Source organism: Doryrhamphus excisus, chromosome 5 (assembly GCF_030265055.1).
Source record: "Doryrhamphus excisus isolate RoL2022-K1 chromosome 5, RoL_Dexc_1.0, whole genome shotgun sequence".
Classification (NCBI taxonomy): Eukaryota; Metazoa; Chordata; class Actinopteri; order Syngnathiformes; family Syngnathidae; genus Doryrhamphus; species Doryrhamphus excisus.
This window is the reverse complement of record NC_080470.1, coordinates 5,899,620-5,912,504: the sequence shown is the minus strand read 5'-3', so window position 1 is coordinate 5,912,504 and position 12,885 is coordinate 5,899,620. Positions and strand designations below refer to the sequence as shown.

At 37.0% G+C, this 12,885-nt stretch overlaps 1 protein-coding gene across 1 annotated transcript in view; it reads left to right on the top strand.

Annotated features, from left to right (window-relative positions):
• Positions 1-12,885, top strand: part of LOC131129878 (collagen alpha-1(XXIV) chain-like) — an 80,315-nt gene that overhangs the window by 26,997 nt on the left and 40,433 nt on the right. Inside the window, exons 11-21 of the mRNA XM_058073812.1 lie at positions 734-787; positions 1,514-1,558; positions 2,159-2,212; positions 3,481-3,525; positions 6,963-7,016; positions 7,191-7,235; positions 9,609-9,662; positions 9,755-9,808; positions 11,546-11,599; positions 12,174-12,227; positions 12,540-12,593. Coding sequence (XP_057929795.1) covers positions 734-787; positions 1,514-1,558; positions 2,159-2,212; positions 3,481-3,525; positions 6,963-7,016; positions 7,191-7,235; positions 9,609-9,662; positions 9,755-9,808; positions 11,546-11,599; positions 12,174-12,227; positions 12,540-12,593 — 567 coding nt within the window. The remainder of the gene's footprint in view (positions 1-733; positions 788-1,513; positions 1,559-2,158; positions 2,213-3,480; positions 3,526-6,962; positions 7,017-7,190; positions 7,236-9,608; positions 9,663-9,754; positions 9,809-11,545; positions 11,600-12,173; positions 12,228-12,539; positions 12,594-12,885) is intronic.

Here is a 12,885-nt window from a genome sequence, read left to right as displayed (position 1 = left end):
GTTGCAGACATTGTTGGGTGTTAGTCAACGCTCCAGGACATACTATTTAAAGGCCGGCTCTTTTTGGTTGTGGTCAATTGCCAGAGAGGAGGGTTGCTGCTAGATCAAGACAACAAGCAAAATGAAAACAAAGGGGAATGGTGGTGAAAGGAGCTTGTCAGAGGACATTTTACTACTAGAGAGTTGCAGCTTACATTGAGATGCAAGAGTGATGTAAGTCACTTACAGAACACTTGAAAAATATATAACATACATCATTTATGGGAGCTTGTCCATAACTACCAAGCATCATAAACCGAGGACATTCTGTATATTTTAGTTATATAATATAACTGGACTAGAGATGAAATGGTATCAAAATGCCACGATCATTGTGATAAAAGTGAATGGTAAATAGTTTGGTTTGAATCTGTCACTCTATTTGTATGTGAGTAAGAACAGCACATTAATTACTAATATAAATCATTAATGATGAACTAATCTTCTCTCTCGCCAAACAGCCCATTTCCTATGTTGTGTGTTATGTAAACTTACCTGATGCGTCTAGATTTTACATATTTTAGATAAATATTGACTTCAGCATGTATGTAAACATCACAAAAAGTTGTTTACCTTTTTGTATATGGTGCAGACACATTGTGAGAATTTATATGAAAATGGCTAATCCTGAAAGTTTGTCTTGTCCAGAAAGGTTGTATGAACTGACATGATCATGTGATATGACCATTTTCAGGGTTTCATTGGACTTCCTGGTATTCCTGGACCAATAGGACTGGAGGGAGAAAGAGTGAGTGATATTGAATCAACTTAATGTATTTATCTCTATGGATCTTTCTTTATTACAAATATTTTTGCCGTTATTTTTCTTTTTCAAATATCGAAGCTGCCTTGTGATTTTGTTAAAGACTGCAGTGTAATTCATATGGTAGCAATTATTTTAAGCTTCCATTTATAGCCTTATTAGAACATTTGCGGATAAGTTAGATTTTCCACTTTGGTAATGAATTCCCACATCCCTCTCCACGCTCATTTGAGGTTAGAGTCACAAGAAATCTTTATCTTAAAGTCTCCGTTCCAGATCACGAAACACTAACCTTGTTTTTACACTTGAAAAAGAAATGTAATCATGTATCTGATATAATGTAATCTAATATAATGTTATGTGTGTGGAGTTTGCATGTTCTATCCGTGCATGTGTGGGGTTTTTTTCCGGGTATTCCGGTTTCACGTTCCAAAAACATGCTAGGTTAATTGGCGACTCCAAATTGTCCATAGGTATGAATGTGAGTGTGAATGGTTGTTTGTCTATATGTGCCCTGTGATTGGCTGGCGACCAGTCCAGGGTGTACCCGGCCTCTCGCCCAAAGACAGTTGGGATAGGCTCCAGCACCCCCTGCGACCCTCGCGGGAGAAAATGAATGAATGAATTTAGAATGGAACAATAGCAGCATACTCTTGATGTTCATATCAATGCTTTCATGCTTAATTTTAATTTTATTTTATTTTTTTCAAGGGCATACCTGGTCCTCCTGGAAAACCTGGTCCCAAAGGAAGACCCGTAATATACACTTTTCTTTGTAGATTTTTATATTGTTCTGTCGAACAGAAAAGAAAAGCAGATATTGATGAAAATGTCAGTTCAGGGCACTTGCTGTTCCTGTGGTCATTTGTTGCCAAAACAATGCCGAGTCAGCAATAATTTCATTAAGGATTTCATATTGTGACAAAGAACATCCGAAATGTACTGTATTTGTACTGGCATCGGTCCAGAAACAGTAAATTATACTGAAATGGCTATAAATTATTATTGGAATTTAACAGACAAGTAAGTAATGATGTATTTTATTGTTATAAAAACAAGCCATCAGACTCTCTTTAAATGCAGAGGCTACCCATTTTTAAGATTTTTTCTTTGTAAGTATGATCTAGATCAGAGTTTATGATCAAGGTAGTCCACAAGCTGACAATATACTAGCTAGATGGGTATATTTTGGAAAATAAACCAATATTTACTGATTTTTTTCGACATCTATATGGGGGCAAACCATATAATAACATTATATTGCATGCTATACAGATTGTACTCAGCCACTTTTTCAGTAATGAAGATATTTACATGTGATACATGCAACTAAGTGTGGATATGTTACCTCCACAGGGTGTGGTGGGTGATGTTGGTGAAAGGGGGCCGACTGGTCCTGATGGGAACGAGGTATGAACTGATGAATGATGTTGAAACTTATACATATAAACACAGTTCAAATTTTAAGGCTTCACCCTATCACTCTATCACTTATATAAGGCATTCAGAAAATGCATTCAACAACGTAATGCTATGTAGTATTCTACACTGGTCACTAGATGTCAGTAATATTCCTGTAATTTTTGGTGAGGCACACAAGCATCAGACTTGATTGCCGCAAGAACAGGCTCATATTGCAAGTTTGATTAGCTCAATAATCATAATAAAAACAACACAATAATAATCAGAATGATAACATAGGCATGATTGGCTGGCGGCCAGTCCAGGGTGTCGCCGGAAGACAGCTGGGATAGACTCCAGCACACCCCTGTGACCCTAGTGAGGATACACGCCATAGAAAATGGATGGATAGATAATAACATTGTTGTGGCCTTAATCCACTCAACTCGGAACTCTTGACATCACTTCCTGTTCTCCACATGTCAGAAACACATTTATTGCAACACACATCAGCATATCTTATTTATTTAGGTCTTATATTACTTATTTTTCTCATTACGTTTACCTTTTAGGGTAATACAAGGTAACTATAGGGGTGTTATTTCATCTCTAGATGACTCTAATAATGTTAAAAACATATGTAGAAGGTAGTAAACACGTTTCTGTGCAGTAACTACAGAAATATTACATGTAATAAAAATATGAATCCTGCTTTGCAGAGATTCACTTATCATTTAACCGTGATAAACAATGGATTACTGTATGTATATATGTATATGTAGAAAAGTATTAGGATACCAGGCCGTGCACATATAATAACTGAAAGTTGAATGAAATGTGAAGTTGGTCAAGCCTTTGCAGCACTCTGGCAGACTGATTCAGTTACAAGATTTTGGAGTGTGTCTAAGGGATTTTTTCCCCCATTATCCATCATTTGTGAGGTCGAAGGTCACTGATGTTAGGCAAGAGGGCTTGTAATTTATTTTCATCTATTCCAAAGGTGTTTGATGGGCTTGAAATTGGGATTTGGTGTGGAAGAGTTAGGTTATTTCATACAGTTCCAAAATCTAACCACACAATAGTTAATCATAGTTGTTCATATTAATGCGGAATAATACATTACTAATATACTATTGTACAGTGTATATCAAACGATGGTATAGTTAATAAAATAGAGCTGGTTAAATGTCTTAATAGGAACTTCTGGGAATGCAGAATGTGCAATTCTTTAAGTATCCTGTCCTGTGTACTTAGGATGTTGCTGTGATGTTTCACAGGGGCCTGTTGGTGGGATTGGTATTGGCGGCTTTCCGGGCCTGAGGGTAAGTCTTTGTTTGCAGCGCTATCACGGTGTGCTGTATTTCCTATTACAAAGAGAATCCATATGTGACCATTTGTTCTTACACTTACTGATGCCTGCCATTACGTATACTTCTTTGTCATTAGAATTTGCAATGATGATGTGACATTGTTGCAGTTTTACGCAGTCAGGTTTTATTCATACATCCACTCCAAGGAGAGATTTGTGACTGACTTTTGATGGACTGACTGGCAACCAGTCCAGGGCGTACCGCGCCTCTCAGCCCAAGTCTGCTAGGATAGACTCCAACTCAACTCATCCGTAAAAAAACACACTCATATTGCAGAACTGCAGAACTGTTAAAAAGCCATGATTTCACAGTGGCCTCTGTCCTTGTCAGCCAAAATCATACAACTCTATCCAGTAGCTGTTCTGTGCCATCATTTCATGGTCCATTCACTCTGGTTTGTTTTGCTCTTACTGTGGAGGTTTTTTGGGGGTGCTTAAAAGGCCACTTCTGTTCAGTTCTTCTGACATTTGGATGAATTGGACATTTATTCTGACTGAAGGGCTACTCTAGCACTAACTCTTTCAAACATAAAATGGAACAAGCATTTTATTTTCATTTACACAAGAGCAAGGTCGCAGATACCCGGGAACACAGTCGGGTCTGGACCTAATTACCAGCGATAAACAAGGTATTACTGTACTTCCTGTCTGTTATGGTCATTACTATCAATCAGCCATGATATTACATTTAAAAAAGATTAAATTTTCCAGCTTCCAGTTTTGTTTTGGCATCAAGCAATAACATACGTAAATTGACGACCTATACTGTAAACACCATTGTCTGATATCTGACCCCAGATAGTCAGTCTTTGGGGGGGTGTTTTGTTTTAAGTCATAAGTAAAATCTCTATAGTTCTACCATATCTTACTTATTATGTGGAAATATGGGGTAATAACTATAAAAGCAATCCTCACTCGCTAAATGTACTGCAAAAAAAGTCAGTAAGGATAATTCATAATGCCACCTACAGAGAACATACTAACTCCTTATTTCCAAAATCACTAATACTTAAACTTGCTGATATAGTTAATTTCCAAAGAGCTAAAATAATGCATAAGGCTAAAAACAACCAATTACCTAAAAATTTCATCCAATACTTCTCTACAAGAGATGAGAAATATGATCTCAGGGAAGAACTACATTTGAAACACTTATATGCTAGGACTATGTTAAAAAGCCATAGCATTTCAGTATGTGGAATCAAACTATGGAATGGATTGAGTAAGGAACTCAAACAATGCACAACGATGAGCCAATTCAAGAAACAATACAAGCAGTTGATGTTTGCTAAATACAAGGATGAAGAGTCTTGAACCAGTCATGATGTGCTATATATATCACTATATTGACACTTACTATGGTACCCATTATGTCATTGGATGCTCATATCACCTCGTACTTTGGTACATGATAAAAAAATAAAAAATAAAAAACTTAAACTATATTAGGAAAGCAGGAAGTGAACAAATGTAACAGTTACTGATTGTAAAAGTACCAGATGGAGGGGTAGGATTTAATAAGCTTTGCTTCTTCCTACTCCTTTTGGACATGTGGAACTGTGAACTGATTATGGGATGCACTCAAATATAATCTGATGCATGTTCAAATGAAATAAAACCATAACCATAACCAAAATCCTAAGTAACCACTTGTCTGTGAAGTGTCAAAATTAACTGTACTCAACAGCAACTTTTGGAAGTGGCCTTTTATTGTGGCCAGCCCGAGGGACTCCTGTGCAATAATTCATCTTGATAGCCACACTACCACTGATTTGTCCAAAATAAATATTTGAGCGATAGAGACGTTTTGTGTACACTGTGTACAAGTGTTGTACAAGTGTTGTACAAGTGTCACACTACACCTGGCAACCAAAACACTTTCACTTCTCAAATCCACTTTTTGATGTTATTCATATTGAGTGTTATTTTGGCGCTCTCTAAAGAACTTTAATTTGACATCTAAAACACATTTACACTTCCCAGTGTCTGTCGTAGTCTTGTGGCTTTACTTGTGTTCGCTCGTTTCTTGAAACTCAATCAAACAAAGTTAAATAATGAGAGTGAAAGCAAAAACAGAGCAGCAAGTGTTCCTTCTGGAATGTATTTGATGTCTGTGCCAACGTGCGACACTAAATGAGATGCAGTCATCCACCAAGGATTTGATGAAAATGATTAATATTTTTACGTCTGAATTCGTGTCGAGATTTTATGGCGTTAACCTTTCTTTTTTTTGTGTGTGTGTTTTGTCAACAAAATATACCATAAACCCAAAATATATGATGTAACATGATGTCCAACTCAGTGAACATCCATCTTAAGTTTATTTTTGTTTCATTTTTCTAATGTCGCAGTGGTTGTGATGTTAAACAAGATGTGTAAGAATGCAACAATCTGGTTTTCTCATGTCTGTCATCAGCTGTCTTTGTGTGGTTTGGATGATTTCTAACCACCTGTCAGGTATGGGAATCCTTCATATGGGTCAGTGGGATGGAAATGTTCCCTCTTGGTCAAGCTTGTCTGTTTCGAGCTTTTTTTGATGGAGCCCAGATGATTTGTGTCATTGGTGCCCCAAAAAGGTCACATGGACTTTGAGTTGCCTCATTTAAGAACACCCTGTTTATACTGGGGGTGTCCAAACTGTGGCCTGGGGTTCATGTCCTTGACTGTTTTTTTTTTTTTTTTTAAATCAGCCCTTAAAAAATACAATTAAACAAAAAAAACCTAAGAAAACAACAAATATGAAATAAGTAGTATAATAAATAAGTAGCAGTTTTGCAAAATATTAGAATAAAATTCAAAGAAAAAAGTTGTTTACAAGTCAGTATACTATAAATAGCAAGCAAATTGTATAAAAATAAAAAAATATATTTTTGAAGCATACATTGGAAAATTAAGCAGCTATCAATGCCTCATGCAAACTCAGGTACCTGCAACGAGTACCTGAAGATGATGCTATGCAAATAACGTCTTGAAAAATTGACCAAAACACGCAACAGGAAGTACAACCAAAAACCAGACAAAGCATGAGTAAAAGAAAAGCAGGAGTAGCATAAGCTAACAAAAATACAATAATAGTCCAAGAACAAAACAACTTAAGTGTACAAAAAAAATTGGCTGAAAACTTTCTATGAAAATGAAATCACACTGAAACTGGTTAGGCCAAGTTTACAGCTTTTCTGCTTTTAAACACACAATTTTCAGTCCATCTGCATACGGAAAGGGTCTTTTATTGTGGCCAGGATGAGTCGTTTGGCTTGGCAGCAGAGAGCCAAGCCAACCCAAATAGTCGTGCAAAAAAGAAAAGGAACATTTAACAAGTTGTTAGGTGTCAGATCATAATGGGGATCATAATGTCTGATATTTTTATTGTGTATCTTTTTTTTTTTGTAGGGGGACCTTGGCGCTGAGGGGCCTCGAGGAATGCCTGGTTTGGTTGGACCGAAGGTAGGTTACACTCTGATGATTGAAATACTTTAAAATATTTGCTGATATGTTTAAAACTATTGCATTTGTGGAAAAATTGCACTGAATCTTTATTATTCATTGTTAATATCATTGATCATTATATCATCTTTATTCAACATTTTCTTTACTGATCTGTTGTGCCGTTTGTTCCAGGGACCAGCAGGACGAGCTGGCCTGCCTGGATTGAAAGGTGATAAGGTGATCTAAATATTTACATTATTGCAGTGTATATATGTTGTTTTTCTAGCTCAAATAAGTATTCAAAGACTCCCTTGGTATAATCGTTGTTGATATTTACATAGTAAACAAAAAATGTACTCAATAGGTCGCAAACAAACACCAATGTGGGATATTATTAGAAACCTTTCTTCAAGTCTCAGGGCTGTAACTCCATCTTTCAAGTTATTTTTAACATATTAATAATGGTTATACTGGGCAACACTAGTGATTTTGTTATTTTATAAGAATGGTCCATCATTTTCATGGTAGGCTTCTTATGACAGAAAATACAGAAGAATACGTGAAATAATGTTTATAAATTGTATTTGATTGAGTGAAATAAGCGTTTGGTCACCAAGCAAAAAGTGACAAAATATTTTTTGGAGTTACCCTTTTTGACTTCTATAGTTTATCACCAGAGCTGAAATCCGGATGATTTTGAAGCGCTTCTTCCTGAGCCATTTTTTCTATATGTTTTGTGTCACGAGCATGCTGGAATTGTCCAAAAATTGTCCATAGGTATGAATGTGAGTGTGAATGATTATTTGTCTATATGTGCCCTGTGATTGGCTGGCGACCAGTCCAGGGTGTACCCCGCCTCTCGCCCGAAGACAGCTGGGATAGGCTCCATCGTGAGGATAAGTGGTAGAAAATGAATGAATGAATCAAACTTCCAATGGGCCTATACATGTACCTTGTGGAGCTGGGGGACCTTGTGGGCACTGCAGGATATCAATCCATTACGCCAAAGTGTGTCACCACACTGCAGTCCTGGTCCTGAGCTCCTTTGACAGCTCTTTGGTCTTGGCCATTCTTGTGGAGAGTTTTGAATGGAAGATATGTTTTGGTGACTGGTGTGTTTTGTACACATAACAAGAGGTTCAACGTACTTTCTTAAAAGAACAGGACTAATTTGAGTGTTTTATGGGTACAGATCGGTCTGCAGGGGTCAGAATACTTGCTGATTGGTAGGGGATCAAATGAAAAATAATTATTCCACTCTATTAAAAGAAAACTACCATAAAATGCTGGACAGTTTATTTCTTTATACAAAATCAGCAGCAGATCAAGTAATTTTTTCTTCCACATTTAATTAGATCTTCCTTTGTTTGTGATGGGAATCCCAATCATTGATAGAGGTTCTATTATGGTCGTAGAATAACACATCATTAGTGTCCATATAGAACATTGACTGTATTACAAACCTCTTTCGCCACTTTGTTTTGCAGCTTCACTCAAGCGGAGTTTTTCAAAAATAGATGAAAATACATCAACATGTAAATTGTGCTGTTAAGGTTGAATATGGTCTATTATTTGTCAAAAATATATGTATATTGAAGCAAAATTTACTCATTTGTTGCCTAAATTAAGCATTTTCAAGCATAAAAATGGCTAAATTAAGTAAAATAATTTCTTTTTCAGAAGGCATTCAGAAGATACATTCAAAGACACGGTGAATAATATATAGTACAGTCGTCCCTCATTTATCACGGTTAATTGGTTCCAGACTCTACAGCGATATGTGAATTTCTGTAAAGTAGGATTCAATATAAATAATATTTTCGTAGTTAGAGCATAGAAAACCTGTTTAGGACTTTCTGAATATGTTTTACCATTATTAGAGCTCTTATTATTATATTATATTATTATTATACCATTATTATTAGAGCTCTGTAGACATTTAATAACACCCCTATAGTCACCTTGCTACTCCTGTTATTCTTATAAGCCAAAATGTATAATTTATTCCTTGTGGAAATGTAGTCTAAGAAAAGAGATTACTATATTCTATACTGGTCACGAGGTGTCACTAACATTACTGTAATGTTCGCTGAGACATATAAACGCCAGACTTGATCGCCCAAACAGCCTTTTATTGCTATTTATTGCTTTTTATTATTATTTTAATATAAATCCTTATTAAAAATACTGTCTACTCTTTCTGCAGTAAACCATGCTAAGCTGAAACTCAACTCTGAACCCCAACTCCGACTTCCTTTCCTGTCCTCTCCCCAACGCAGCACATTTATAGCAACACACAGGAGCACAAGTGTTATTTATATTTTAAATGGCTTATTAACTCATACTGTGTCTACTATATTTCTTAATACAAGTGTAAGTGTGTTAATAATATTAAAAAACACATTTAGAAGGTCATAAATAGATTTTTTTATGGTTTAACTATCAAAATGTTCCATTAATAAATAAGAAATACTACTTTGAGGAAATTCAACTTATCATGGTCGGGTCTGGAACCAATCAACTCCTATAAACAAGGGATTACTGTATATCTTTTTAATGGCCTGCTAGGGTTTTGTTGTCATATCTTTTTATGATACTGTGGAAATTTAGGGAGAAGTGGGACAACGGGGCGAATCGGGAGAGATGGGTTACCAAGGCGATAAGGTATGTGCACTGTTACACAAATTAACATTTTAAAGTTTCTCAGTGATTTTGATTCCATGCTCACTGTGGTGGCCTTTTGATATGTCTTTCAGGGTCTTCCTGGTGCAGCTGGTCCTCCTGGTCCAAGAGGAAAACCTGGACCACCGGTATGTTTGTGTATAAGGGTTCCATTCTGGTTTTGTGGAAATCTTTTATGGACTCGTTTTGGAACTGGTTTATTTCTTAGCTGCCAATTGAGTGTTAAGTTGCTGCGTGATGATTTTAGTGTTCTTTGTAAATTGACACCATGAGTCATCTTATATACTGTATATATCTCCTGTGATTTCCAGTGGCTTGTGAGTGGCCAGTTGCTCATGATTGATGATAGTTGATTGATGATAGTCTTTGTCAGGCTTTCAGATTTGTACAATAGCAATAGCAACAGCCATTAATGTTTTCTTTTCCTTTCTTCCGCATTATAATGCCAGAAAACAAGTCAATATGAGCAAGCTAACAATGCTCATCATTGGGACACACTATACATTTCTCTGAACAACAACCTGTAACAATATCACACCACTTTGTTTCTTCACAGTTATTTGGACAAATGTAACCATGACAACCAATTGTTTTGTTTTTTGATTACCGGAGCATTTTTCCAATGCGCATTAATACACATGCTAGTTCTGTCAATAACAACAGCATAGATAAAGCAACAAGACTTACAATCTCCGCTCTCTTTGGGATGGCTGTGTCTTCCAGCACAAGACATGTGCTCCAGTCCTCAGGTGAAAAATGCTGGCAGCAAATGAGCATCTTGATGAGCCTTTGGCTTGGCCTTCGACTAGCGATGCGTCTTGTTAGTCCGCCAGATAAATATAGTTTTAGCTGCTACAATAACAATATCGCTGTAGCTTGGTTAATATGTAAGTCAGTTATGTAAATCGGACACTTATGGTGTGTTTTTGAGGGTTTTTGTGAGGGCTTTAGCATATACGTATTTCCCATGACGTTTGCAAAATTCCAAAAAAAGTAGTTTACGCCTTTTGAATCATGCCAATTGTCAAACAAGACAGACCACAATTAACAAACTTAAGTATGTGATGAAATACGATTATCTGAAACATTCTCGTATAAACATAAGGACTGGAAGCAAATGAAACTTTAAACAGCTTTCCTTATGTTTATTTTATGAATGTTGGCAGCACAGTGGTGCATGTGGTTAGCACATCGTCTTTACAACAACAAAAAGTTCTCGCTCTGACTTCTGAGTGGAGATTGCATGTTCTCCGCGCCTGCAGGGTTTTTACTCTGGGTACTCCTATTTTTCTTTTTTTTTTACCACAGTTCAAAACATGCATCGTAGGTTAATTATAATCCATCTCACAGTCAGGAGACCCGGGTTCATTGGAACATGTCTGTGTAGCGTTTGCTTCTCGCTGTGCTTTCTACTAGTTTTCTCAGGGTACTCCAGCTTCCTCCCACATTCCAAAGACATGCATGCATATGAACGTGAATGGTTGGCCTGTCTAAGAGAGGTTGCTTCTCTCTCAAAGTCAACTGGGATGCGAGGTGTGTCGGAAAACTTCCAGGAATGCTGATGTTGATGGCATCTTTGATGTGACGGGCATTGTTCACAAGAGTTGAGGCAGACAATTTCAGCCAGGATGCCCTTCTCATCAAGGATACCCATTTTGAAGACATGGACGGCATTAAGATGGTTGTGACATTCCGGAAAAATCCTTGTAGGGGTGCATGAAGGCTGGGGAATTGCGTTAGTGTCCAGTGGGATTACTTCAAAGGGGAGTTTAGATTTGAAATATATCGATTGTCACTCTAGGACTCTCAATAGTACGAGCAGTTAAATGATTTCTGGTTTTCATGTGATTTTTGTATTCCAACAGGGTAGAATTGGAGATATGGGGATTCAAGGACCACCTGGACCACCAGGACCAGAGGTCGGATTACATTTGTTTTTGTTTGAAGTATGCCCAGATTTCCTACTGATACTCGTACTCAGATTTTTATGGGGTTTTAGTGAAAATGATCTGTACAGTATGTCTCAGTTTGTGTACACTGTCTTGGTTATTGTACAGCCAAACAACAAACTTGTTGGGAGCCCAAACAAAGCATCCATTGGTGACTCAGTCTCCATGATGAATGGATAGTAGCTTTTTTAGAGTTGGGATCCGATCAGGAAATCCTTTAATCAACTTTACTTTCATCATTTCAGTACCTTTCCTGTCTCCTCATTATGATGTCTACTATAGCAACTGTAAAGTTTTTTTTTAATCCCTACTGAGAACGCTTGTTCACGTAGTTTGTCTCTTTATTTACACAACTGCGAGTCATGATCGCGAGCACCCAACTTTGATCCCAATGTGACGTTAGTAAAATAAATCCATCCATCCAATCCACATGCAAGACAGATCCATAAGTCCTCTATCAACTTTGTGTAATCAGTTTATTTGCTAGATTCATACTTAAGTTATGTGTCATGTCATGTGTCATGCCAAGTTATATGCCATTTAGGGTTTTCCTGGAGACATAGGAGTACCTGGGCCTAACGGACCTCCCGGACCAAAGGTATGCTGTACTATAACTAAACATACAGTGGTATGAAAAAGTATCTGAACCTTTTGGAATTTCTCACATTTCTGCATAAAATCACCATCAAATGTGATCTGATCTTTGTCAAAATCACACAGATGAAAAAAACTGTGTCTGCTTTAACTAAAACCACCCAAACATTTATAGGTTTTCATATTTTAATGCAGGAATGTGAGAAATTCCAAAAGGTTCAGATACTTTTTCATACCACTATATTAGCTGTGCTTCCATTTCAAACTATGACACAATAAGGATCATTTATCAGTGTGTTTTGTATTTGCATTTTAGGGTTTGCAAGGTGCCAGAGGGATCCAAGGTCCGCCTGGGCCAATAGGAACACAGGTAAGAGGATTCACTATTAAACATGGTTTCATGGTAACTGGCCTGGATCTAGATCAGTGGCAAATACAGATTTCCATTCGTGCAAACGATTTAAATAAGCTGTGTCATATAACATGTCATTTCTCGAAGAAGCCTCTGAGGGCATGTTCCACTGGGTGAAGTCATTCTCATTGTGTGCATTTCAAAAGAAGGCACGATGTTTCCAGCCCTGGGAAAACAGAGCTTTTGGCAGCTGGAGGTGCTGAATCTTGCAGCCTCCAAATCCTTTTCAATGTCAATAACGAAAATGCAT